This window comes from Phyllopteryx taeniolatus, chromosome 12 (genome assembly GCF_024500385.1).
Source record: "Phyllopteryx taeniolatus isolate TA_2022b chromosome 12, UOR_Ptae_1.2, whole genome shotgun sequence".
Taxonomy (NCBI): domain Eukaryota; kingdom Metazoa; phylum Chordata; class Actinopteri; order Syngnathiformes; family Syngnathidae; genus Phyllopteryx; species Phyllopteryx taeniolatus.
The window spans coordinates 9076582-9089665 of record NC_084513.1 but is presented as its reverse complement, the minus strand read 5'-3'; the positions used below and the strand labels follow the sequence as shown (position 1 = coordinate 9089665).

Below are 13084 nucleotides of genomic sequence, written 5' to 3'. Positions count from 1 at the left end.
TACATTTTCATTTTCTCATTGAAACAAGCAGTTGCGTTGTCACCGCAGTTGGACAATTGATGTTCCCACTTGAAACGCATCCAACCACTGTGGCGTGTACATTATACATTTTCAGCTTCATCAAGATAGTGTCAGGTGTGGAAGGACGTAAAGAGATGGTAAACAAACTATTTCGGATAATGGCATGCTAATGCGATGATATTATCTGCGCCCAAGTTAGTACTTTCCATTCAGGGCTGTTTTCAAGAAGCATTGAAATGTGCGGTTTTCTTATCTCTTTGTTTCCATTGTGAGGTTTTTTATCGGACCAGCCTTCTGTGCAGCCTGTCTCTTTTTTTCTTCTTTCTTTCTTATTTTTTTATTTTTTTTTTGTGCAAAGTTTCATCTATTTCGCTATTGTGTCAAATTGAATGTGTCAAAAGACAATTTGAACGGGATTACAATGCTCGGCCACAATATCTCGACCTAGTAAAAGCTTGGCTGTGTGTTTTCTGACAGGTGTAAGGGGGTAAGATTTTTTTTTCAGTTTCATTAACCCTTTAGTCATATTTGGTCAAAATCTTGTGGTACCAGAGCCGCGGATGTTTTACATACTATCGTGTGACACAAACAATTATTTAAGTGGCCTCTTGTGTTGCAGGTGCGTTTGCAACATCGACTGTTCCCACATCAGCTTCAATCCAGTGTGTGCCTCCGATGGCCGTTCCTATGACAACCCCTGCCAGGTGAAGGAGGCCTCCTGTCAGAAGCAGGAGCGCATTGAGGTCAAACACCTGGGCCACTGCCAAGGTCAGAGTCAATATTGTAAACACATTGTAAAATGTCACAAATGTACCTGTGTAATTTTCTTTCAAAGCCAGTTCTGGTCAGAGGTTGGGGTTCGCCAACTTTTTGGGTCTAGGAAGAACTTTTTTCAAGGAAGTCCCTCGTAATTTAACACCAATTTAACATAACTACCATCTGCACCAATATGTACCGTATTTTTCGGACTATAAGGCACACTTAAAATCCTTACATTTTCTCAAAAATCAACAGTGCGCCTGACAATCCGGTGCGCCTGATGTATTAATCCTGGTTGTGCTTACTGACCTCGGACCGATCCTTAAAAATCTGTCAAAATGTTTTAGTACGACTTTGGTAACCTGCGAAGCCACACTGCTTGATGGCTTGATTACAGCTACCATAGTCAGGAGCCTCACGGAGTAATACGTACTGTGCTTCACAATAATATTATGGTGTGTGTATAAGGACCCCAAAATGGCACCTGTTAAGAGACATGCTTACGAAGTGGCTTTCAAACTCAAGGCTATCAGTCACGCAGTAGAACATGGGAATAGATCAGCTGCGAGAGAATTCAACATCAATGAATCAATGGTACGGAAGGGGCGGCACGGTGGCCGACTGGTTAGAGCGTCAGCCTCACAGTTCTCAGGACCCGGGTTCAATCCCCGGCCCCGACTGTGTGGAGTTTGCATGTTCTCCCCGTGCCTGCGTGGGTTTTCTCCGGGCACTCCGGTATCCTCCCACATCCCAAAAACATGCATAAATTGGAGACTCTAAATTGCCCGTAGGTGTGACTGTGAGTGCGAATGGTTGTCTGTGTATATGTGCCCTGTGATTGGCTGGCAACCAGTTCAGGGTGTACCCCGCCTCCTGCCCGATGACAGCTGGGATAGGCTCCAGCACGCCTGCGACCCTAGTGAGGATAAGCAGCTCAGAAAATGGTTGGATGGATGGATGGATGGTACGGAAGGGGAGGAAGCAAGAAGATGACCTGCGCCAAGTAAAAAAGACCAAACCGAACCGTACTGTCGAGAAAACAGGGACCAGTACGGTATCTATACGCAGCACAGGGAACGAGAACTCATCCTTCACTGTAGTTCTGGGTTGACAGGCTAATGGCCAGAAACTATCACCCATGGTCATTTTCAAGAGGAAGACCTTGCCAAAAGAAAGGTTTCCGGCCGGCGTCATCATCAAGGCTAACCCAAAGTGCTGGATGGACAGGGAAAAGATGAGTGAGTGGCTGAAAGAAGTTTACTTCAAGAGACAGGATGGCTTTTTCCACAAATCTCCGTCCCTATTGATCTGTGACTCCATGCGCGCCCATCTCACCGATAATGTCAAAACCCAAATGAAGCAAACTAATTTGGAGCTTGCCATAATTCCAGGTGGATTAACCAAAAAACTCCAACAGCTAGATATTGGTATCAACAGGTCGTTCAAAGTAAAATTGCGAGCTGCGTGGGACCACCTAAATATTGGTGACCTGTTTAACCCGTGTGTGGTATTAATATTTTTGTGATTCAGCAAGTGTGTGGGCCTGCATTTTGGGGGTTTTAGCTAAACACAAGCAGACAATTTGATGTTAACATACACAACACGTTTAATTCATCCCAGTTACAAGCAGTATATCATCAATGTCAGGCGGACCCCTCGCATCTCCAAAATCTAAATTAAACGCCATCTTGCTGGAAACAGACTTCACCGAGCCCCTGACAAGTCTATTTCAAAGGTCTAAGAGTCTTGCGTGAGCCAATTAAAAATAAATAAGTAAATAAAAACAACGAACTGACCAGACGAGAGTGGAATACACAAAAAATGAATCTGTATGCAAACTTACCTTTGTGGCTGACCAGCTTCCTTCTGCAACAAAATATTACAGCTATCAACATTTCACAAAACAGGCCTACCTAAATGTAGCTAATGTAACTCTTTTCACAGTTTTTGTCATGCAGCCTTTCAATCTTGAAGCAATATAATGCCACAGGGCTCCAACAGAGTCAAGAAGCGGTGTAGTCACTTGATTTGATCTCAAGCTATTTTCGACACTTTAGATTAGATAATACGTTGTAAAAAATTACAGACTATGTGGGGACAGACCATTTGTATCAATTTGTGAATAAAAAATAAATTGACCATATTTTTACATTCAAGGTTTTCACCAGACAGCAACAATATACACAAAACATGGTTAAAATGTTTCCGTTACGTTTGTTAGATCACATTTAGTTATTAATTGAACTCAATTGAATTTAATTTATTATTTAACCATCATCACTAACTGATGTTCAATGCTTCCACTGACACCATGGCTGTGAACAAAGAGGAGCTAGTTCACAAAATAACAGTCAGTCTTGCCAACTTAACAAGGTGGATGCTTTCTTAAATGTCTTTTCTGACCGCTTTAGCGAATATTTAAAAAAGAAAAGCGACCCAGCTTGACATGGTGTTTTTTTTCAGCAAACCCTTTTATGAGACAGTCTTAAATTCTGTCTGCCTTTTATATGTTGGCACAGAGTCAATTTTGATGATAACCAGGAAGCTAAGATTCATTGAACCTCTCAAGCGGAACACTGCTTGTCGTGTGACTATGCGAATCATTAACAAGTACCATCTGTTGGTGAGAAGCATTTGTGAGAGCGCTATAACATGTTTATTCTCATTGAAAGTTGCACTTCAAAATACGTCTTTTCCCTCACAAGCCTATTACAAAAGACAGGGAAAAGAAGAATAGAATACCCCAGAGCTTCCTCTGGGTTCTGCTGACAGCTAGCAGTTTGGAAAAATTTCGGCATCACTGAAATGAGCCAGTGCTGCTTGACAACTGCTGTGCGGTAAGATTTAATCAAATAATGAACCAAAACTAACATGATGAACGAACCCCAATGTACGAATGTACTATAGGAGACTGTAAAAACAAATAAACTGTACACAAATCATTTTCTAGACCGCCTCTCCTCATTAGGGTTGCAGGTGAGCTGGAGGACCACTCGAATGAGAGGCAGACGTGCTAACCACTACCATTGTAAAACCAAAATCAGATGTACATTTTTGTGCAAATATTTATTTTGGAATCCAATGGAAACTCCAAAGTCAAACAACGTCTCTTCCTTGGTGACAGTTGACCTCTAAGTTGATGTGGTATAAAAACTCTTTATCCCCCTCATTTTTAATGTAATACAGTGAGTACGGAAAGTATTCAGACCCCCTTAAATTTTTCACTCATTTTATATTGCAGCCATTTGCTAAAATAATTTAAGTTCATTTTTTTTCCACACAGCACTCCATATTGACAGGAAAAAAACGGAATTCTTGAAATTTTTGAAGATTTATTAAAAAAGAAAAACTGAAATATCACACAGCCATAAGTATTTAGACCCTTTGCTCAGTATTTAGTAAAGCACCCTTTTGAGCTAACACAGCCATGAGTTTTTCACACCTGGATTTGGGGATCATCTGCCATTCCTCCTTGCAGATCCTCTCCAGTTCTGTCAGGTTGGATGGTGAACGTTGGTGGACAGCCATTTTCAAGTCTTTCCAGAGATGCTCAATTGGGTTTAAGTCAGGGCTCTGGCTGGGCCATTCAAGAACAGTAACGGAGTTGTTCTGAAGCCATTCCATCGGTATTTTTGCTGTGTGCTTAGCGTCATTGTCTTGTTTGAAGGTGAACCTTCGGCCCAGTCTGAGGTCCTGAGCACTCTGGACCTCAGCATGAGGTCCTGAGCACTCTGGACCTCAGCATGATGCTGCCACCACCATGCTTCACTGTTGGGACTGTATTGGACAGGTGATGGGCAGTGCCTGCTTTTTTCCACACATGCCACTTAGAATTAAGGCCAACAATTTCTATCTTGGTCTCCTCAGACCAGAGAATCTTATTTCTCTTTTTAGCAAACTCCATGCGGGCTTTCATGTGTGTTGCGCTGAGGAGAGGCTTCCGTCGGGCCACTCTCCCATAAAGCCCCAACTGGTGGAGAGCTGCAGTGATGGTTGACTTTCTAGAACTTTCTCCCATCTCCCGACTGCATCTCTGGAGCTCAGCCACAGTGATCTTTGAGTTCTTCTTTACCACTCTCACCAAGGCTCTTCTCCCCCAATTCGTCAGTTTGGCCGGACGGCCAGCTCTAGGAAGGGTTCTATTCATCCCAGACGTCTTTCAGGATTATGGAGGCCACTGTGCTTTTAGGAACCTTAAGTGCAGCAGAATTTTTTTTGTAACCTTGGCCAGATCTGTGCCTTGCCACAATTCTGTCTCTGAGCTCTTCAGGCAGTTCCTTTGACTTCATGATTCTCATTTGCTCTGACATGCACTGTGAGCGGTAAGGTCTTATATAGACAGGTGTGTGGCTTTCCTAATCAGGTCCAATCAGTATAACCAAACACAGCTAGACTCCAATGAATGTGGAGAACCATTTTGAGGATGATCAGAATGGACAGCACCCGAGTTAAATATATGAGTGTCACAGCAAAGGGTCTGAATACTTATGGCTGTGTGATATTTCAGTTTTTCTTTTTTAATAAATCAGCAAAAATTTCAACAATTCTGTTTTTTTTCTGTCAATATGGGGTGCTGTATGTACATTAATGAGGAGGAAAAAATTAACTTAAATGATTTTAACAAATGGCTGCAATATAACAAAGAGTGAAAAATTTAAGGGGGTCTGAAAACTTTCCGTACCCACTGTATGAATTTTTTTGTTCCAGACTCAAACCCAGGTCATTATACAACCATTATTTACGCTACAGGCGATATTTCTTCAGGAAACTTTTAACATAGCTGTGGGTCCGTACTGGACAGTTGGGCAAGCAAACCAAGTGCACTGTCCTCTCGGCTTCCCTTCCCTGCTACACCGCAACCGCATTGACAACACAATTGCTTTAATCACATTACGGAAACATCTGCAAAGATAATCTGCCATCCCCTCCATACAATATCTGGAGTATAGTGACAGCATTACTGAATGTTAATTACCTTCCATTACCTTAATTACCTTCCATTTGGATTCAGTGTTTGTTTGTTACTGTTCCAGGCACAGAGATATTTTATTAATCAGCATGGTTAAAACCCATAAAGTGACACATTTTTCTGCTAATCCTTCCGGCTGGAGATAAAGATGCTTTTTTGTTATTGTTGTTGTTGTTGTTTGTTTGTTTGTTTTTCTGGGAACGATCGTGCAGCATTTTAATTTGTCTGTATTTCGGGTCACTTTGACTGGCATTACGCAACTGTTCAAATTGGCGGAAGTTGCCATCATGTGGGCAGAAAGAGCATCAGTCACTGTAACAATTCAGCAAAGGTGCTCAAATCTCGACGTTGCTCTTTAATGTGCATGAGTACGTGTTGCCTCGGCGGGGCATTTAGGGACAATTGATTGGAAATTTGAGACGAAAGTTTTAAAGAATTAACTGGGGACAACGCAATCAGTCCTAACTTGCTTTGGGACCAGAATAGACGGCTCGGTTGCCTCATTATATATATATATATATATATATATATATATATATATATATATATATATAAAATACACTTTTGGTCAAAATAAAGTAGATTGATCGCTGTGTACTTCATGCAATTTGTTTCAATCAGGGGAAGCAGCAAGAGAAACAAATGACATTGCCTCACTCAATGCAGCTCGAGAGTCAGGGGATGCCGTGGGAATCAGGTTCAATTTGTAATGACCGAGCCCTCGCACACCCTTTTTCAAGACAGCTCTTTAAAACCATCATCAAAACTTTGACTTTATGCTCCGGCCACATTAGCACAAAAAAAAAAAAAAACACCTTTTGCCTCGCTCAAAGTGTCTTCGCTAGGTTACCTGCTTCTTATTGGTGCTCATTTGGGCAAATTACCTGATGATTTAGTGGTTGTCAAGCTTGTGTCTCTGGTCCCTCAGGGGGCCACAATAATTTGAATAAATTATCATGGTGTATCATTTAAATTAGTGCATACCTATATATGGGGACCGGTGTGCCAATAAACCAAACATAATGAACCAGTGACTTCTCCCTACCTTAGCTTTGGGCCAATTAAAAGCTCTGATATTATTTTGACTTATAATCATATAAATCAGATGCAGGAACAGTTGTTGTTTTTTTACAACGAAAGGTGTATATATTTTTTTTTTTGCACAAATTATGTATTTATTTGAGAATACTTTATTAAGACTTTATTCTTGCAAGATTATGAATTTCATGCCGACAAAATACATACTTTGTCTGTCAAAAGTTTTTTTTTTTCTTGAAAAACATGGATTTGGTGTGATAACATTAAGTCGTTTTAATTCTTACAGTATTTTGGGGTACTGATAGTAGTTATGTTAAATTACGGTTAGGATTTTGAGGGGGTCCTCTGAAGGTTTTTTGTAACGGGTCTCAAGACCCAAAAAGTTTAAGAATCCATTTTAAAGCATCATCTGTCACCACAATGCGTCGCCACAAATTTATGACGTATGATATGAAAAATTTGTGAGTTTTCAGGCCCTTCAAAAGTTGAACAATTTCTCAAAAAGAATAACAATAACAAACAGCGATTCCAAGATGCTGGACTTCACACCATCTGGCATAGCTTTCAGTCAAGATGGGAGATTGTCTTTTCTTAGAAAGGGTTCCTGGCAACGAGGGTAGCCAGTAAAGATTTGAGTCTCCACGACAGAAGCAGAGCCAAGAGTCTGAAGGAAAAGAAACAAGAAAAAAAACAAGTGCCCGTAAAGGCAATAAAAGCATTTTTACTCGTGAAAGCTGCATGTCATTCCCTCCACTTCATACACTTGTCAATTAGTGCGCAGATATGTACATGTGGCGCATTCAGCGGACACAGACAAACACTAATTGGGGGTTCAACTTCACCAAGGCATCTTAAACACAAACAGAAAACTTGAGTTGCTTCTGATATTATGAGAGCAAATAAATAAACCCAAGCTTGCAGAGCCCACCACATTTCTTGAATTCTTTTCTCTCAACATGTCTGTAAAACAGTGCAAAAAATACTTTGGCAGAGTGACAGTGGAAATACAATCTCCTGGCCTTTGAAAAAAAAAAAATCATGCCAATAAGCTGATAATCAAAGAAAAGGCACTGTTTTACTATTGCGAAGTGCAATTTTCCAAGCAGCACCAATAAGGGGAACAAAAATAATTTTCTCTTATCTTTTGTACCCTCAGACTCCTATCCTTTCTACCCTTTGTACAGTATAATAGAAAAAGACATGGTGTGCATTTTGAGAATTCAGTGTCCACATTTTTATGTATTAAGTGACAGTTGCGGATGTCTCCTGTGCCCTTTTATTGCGGTGAAATCACATTGAATTCTCTCCCTTTCCACTGTGGCATTTGTTTTAACGTGTATCTCCTAATGGCTAGGTGAAAGGTTTTGGCCTGAAATCAACGTGACTTTCTGGCCTTTTTTTCAGATGGAAACAAAGGCGGAGGTGGACATTTCGCACCCACAGACATCACCGGTAAGAAAACGTGTTGCCACACCGCTTATTCTGATTTTATATATATATATATATATATATATATATATATATATAGTTTTTTTCCATGCATTACAAGTGAGCCACATCCATTACGTGTTTTACATTTTACATATACATACACATGTATTACATATACATTACACATGTAATGTAATACATATGCATTACACATGTACTCACATGCTACACACATTACATGCATTACAGGTATACTATGCATACATGCGCATTGCATGTGTAACACATACAATACACTTGCGTTACCCTGTCATCACACGTTACATATGTGTTACCAATGCACATATACACATGTTACACGTTATATATTTTGTGTACATTACGTGAATAAAAAAAATATGCTGCAAATATATTGCATGTTACATATGCCATACACTTGCATTACAGGTATTATACTATATGTATTACATGTTAGATATGCATTAAACGTTAACCTGTTTAACATGTGTTACACGTGTGTTACGCTTCTATTACACACATAATATCAGCATTACCCAAAAGCTATCAAATGGTAAAAACATGTCAACAGCGTTACAATTTTGTTACGTGGCGTGGGTTATACATGCATGCATCGTTTCAGAAACTTATACATAAAAGTGAACGATATATAAATGTTACATATGTGCGACATTCAAAACACATTTTACACATGCTATATGGTGTTACACGTGAGTTACATGTGTTACATTGCAAATGTTACATGTTTTACACATTACATATATTATACATACACTACACATTTGTTACATTTGTGTTACAAATGGGTTAAACATGTTACCCATGCATAGTGGGTTAATGGTTTACACATTCATTATGGGTGGATAACTGCTTGGATTATATAGGATTCATTTCTGTGCTACATACCCCCTTATCCATTTTCTATTGTCAGGAAATGGACAGGCAGATGGCCTGTACACCCCCTGTCCAGATCTCTACAAGAATTATTGTGTACATGGAGAGTGTCAGTTCCCCAGTATACCTGCCCAGCCGTCATGCAGGTACACACGCATGCACACACACACATACAACCGCCGTGCATTACATTCACTCTTCGTGGCTGTGTCGAAGGTCTGTGCAGCAAAGAAGAGCAGCCTATTTTTCCTTCACAGCAGTATTGCCTACTCCTTGTGTAAATAACATAGGCACCATTTATTCAGTACTCAATTTTAGGAAGCATACGGGAATTGCAAGATAAGGGATTTGATTAATCCCAAAGAGGAAAGAAAAAACAATCTGCTGTGTTCATGCAACTATACAATACAATGAATACAAGTGTCTATGCAATTACACTAGAAGTGCATTCAAGCAATATTCAAGGATTTCATTTGATTTTCGTCCTGCGGGTTATTGTTTGATAAATACAATGGACACAAGAGTTTTTTCTGGGTTCGATACATTTTCATTTTGGTAGAACCCGCTGCACCACCACCAACGATGCATCAAGCCACTGGCAGAGCTCCATAGATACACACAAGTAGGAAACTTAGGGAAAGTTATTACATTCGTTAGCTTGCAGGCTAGCAAGGTAAGGAGCTAAACAGCTCATTCGACTCGGAGTTGTGTATGTGTTCCCCACATAACACACATAACATACACACACACAGACGCACACGCACACACATATGGGAACGTTAACTGTTAATTTACCATAACCACAGTGGCACACGCTATCAAGTCAGGCAGTAGTTGACCTCAGCAGTCATTTTCACACACAGTGTGTGTGTGTGTGTCTGTGTGTGTGTGTGTGTATATGTATATATATATATATATATATATATATATATATATATATATATATATATATATATATATATATATATGTTGTAAGACGACTTAGCTCCAACTCTCTGTATCTATTCAAATGCAGCACTCAGAATCCTTGGATGCCTGGTTTTCTTTCTTTGGGACATCCATTTATGAAGCAAAGGAGCCTTACATGTACATACAGAATGCACACTCGCATAATGTAAGTGCCGGCGGACACAGTTTAACTTGGATGATTCAGCTTCTACGGCTATTTTTTCGATTTGCTCTTGTTTTCGCTTGCAAGCAAGTTTGACTTACCTGGGAGGCTTTGTTTCTTTTCCGAGGAGACACTATTTTAATGCCACTGCATTCCTAGATCCAGCTTTTGCTTTTGCTCTAAACAACTACAAAGGGGGGAAATACACGAAAGGAGAGATATTATTCATTTTTTTTTTTTTGACAATTTAAATCAGTCTCCAGGTGTCTTAAAAGTTTAAACGCCCCGTTTCGTGTTTTGTTGAGAAAAGCGTATTTTGAGGGGGCGGTCCTGCTTCATGCAAATAAGTGATCTTATACCTCGTCCCGTACACTGCTCGGCCAATAGACCTACAGAGTACAGCTTTTGTTAGTATGATGCTTGAGGGCGGAGCCAGTGTTTTGAATGAGGCCACTAGCTTCTACTTGTGGAAGAATGTTGAAAAAAGCAGTTTTCTGTCGTTTCTTTTTTTTTTTTTCTCTAGTGAGCAAAATATTTAAATACAAGTCCTGAACTCAACTCAGCCCACTTCATAAAAAGCAGCATTTTAGAAGATAGTGAACAAATCTTCAAAAAAGAGGCTTCAAGCTGTTTAATGCTACGTCCAGTTGAAGTTTACGCTAAAACTAAATATAAAACAAAGAGCTACTTAAAAGGTTTCGCTTAATGCTAACACATAACTGTTAATACCATACATGGACTAACAATTAGCATCTACGGGGCGGTGTTACAACACCTTAAGGGACTGATATTTCAACACAAACAGTGCAGCAACACATGTACACAGACAATATAACGATACTGACAGGCGTGTATTCTTAATCCTCTGCAAAAAAAAAGACTAATATTAGTGCAGATTACTGAGTCACAATAGTTGAGTGGAATTGCTCTTCGTTTGTCTACATGACTGTTTTATACTGCAGCCAAGTGGCCAAGTCGCACACAGCAGAAGTTGCTGCAATGAATTATTCATGATGCACAAACTGTTTAAATCTTTACATTCTATTTGTTTGCATTATGAATTTGTTTTTATAAAATTACAATTATATAGAGTGGATTTTCCTTGTTAATGATCACATTTCACTCATTTTCCACTTGATGGGTGGGCAGGCACTCACGAGATGCAACGATTTATTCCCATACTATGTCCCCTTTAAATACATTTTCTTTTTAATGAAAATGATCTGTGTTGAAATGTCCTCTTATTAGGGAATTTTATTTCATTTTTATTTTGTTGGTCCTCATTAGTGATTAAACACAAAATCAGCACCAACACACACATTTTGGCAACAACAGTGACACAGGCACTAATGAGACTATGCGTGCACTGCACATAATTCTCTCGGCTACACAAAATACACTTAAATGCAGACAGCAAGAGATTTTACGTTTGCATAAAAGCACAATGAGAAACGAATACTGAAGTGCAACAACAAGCACACAGAGGGAATGTGTAATTGTACTGCTAAGACTCCCATCATTTACAGCCTGATAGTGTAGCAGCCAGGGGGTGTGGGTATCGCTCTCAAACTACTATCTCTCTCGCTCCCTTTCTTCCCTGTTTGTCGAGATAGACATTTTTCTGCTGCTGTGAAGATGCTGTGGTTAAAGACCTTTTCTGCCCCCTACTGGACTCGTGAATCACAGCTTGTATCCTAAGGTGAAGACCCTCAAAATACAGCAGGGTTGAAATTTTCGCCTCACTTCGTGAGATGGAGGCTGAACTGTGACTGTGTGCGTATTTGTACCAAACAAGGATACGCTCCTGTTTGCGGGTAACAATCTCCCCTGAGACAGAGAGAAGGCAGCTCAATGGAAGAAGAGATTGCGAGGCAGAGTCAGACAGGCAGAACGATAAAAGGTGGACCATTTAGCTCCTCTCTGACGATAGAGATCATCCAGATTTGTCTCTGTCTCCCTCTTTCTGTCTGTCTGTCTGTCTGTCTCGCTAGCTGGCTTTAGCGTACCCACTGAGAAAAGACAATATCTGAGGACTGCACTGAATGCCGTCTCAGAAAGTTGAGATGCATCGTGGTCACCTTTCTCAGAGCCACAGACAGACCAAACTCTGTATATATGTATATATATATATATATATATATATATATATATCAGTTAAGGGTGTCTCGATCCGTTCTTTGCGATCAGAAATCGGTCCGACATCAGCAAAAAAAACAAGGATGCGATTGGATCGGACCGAATCTAAAATGTCAGATTTTGCCACTCTTATAAAAGCAGTCCATTTCATGCACTGGTCCAGCACTTTATCCATTAGCGCCCGGATGGCATTTAGAGCCCACATGATCAGAACAACTGGTTGCTAAGGTGCTAACATAGTAGCAAGGAGTGAATGTTACTTGCTTAAAGTTGTTCATTGACACTCTCGTTGAAGTTCACTGTAAAACTAAACACACATAACAAAGGAATTACACCTACTGAATGTTCAAACAAATTACAGACTTTGTATCTTACTTTATTTTTGGTCACAAAAATTGCTAGCTCAAAGCTGACAAACAAGGACTGAAGAACACGATTGATGAGCTACCGAAAATTAGCATTGAACTCACAGCACCTATATCTCTCAAAATAGTGAATATTGGTACATAAATGCTGTATAAACATACAAACAGGCAATATCACAATACTCTCTGGCATATATTCTTCAAACTCCATGAAGAGTTATAATAACAATCTTCGATTGCGACTTCTTCTACTTTCTTTGTTACTGCAAGAATGTATCTCATTGCGTACACTACACTGCCCCTCAGAGGTCTAGACGTGCACAGCAGTTACTTTATGTAACC

General features: G+C 39.9%; 1 protein-coding gene across 1 annotated transcript in view; it reads left to right on the top strand.

The window, feature by feature from the left end:
• Nucleotides 1-13084, top strand: part of tmeff2a (transmembrane protein with EGF-like and two follistatin-like domains 2a) — a 129938-nt gene that overhangs the window by 112241 nt on the left and 4613 nt on the right. Inside the window, exons 6-8 of the mRNA XM_061792933.1 lie at nt 641-789; nt 8192-8239; nt 9168-9276. Coding sequence (XP_061648917.1) covers nt 641-789; nt 8192-8239; nt 9168-9276 — 306 coding nt within the window. The remainder of the gene's footprint in view (nt 1-640; nt 790-8191; nt 8240-9167; nt 9277-13084) is intronic.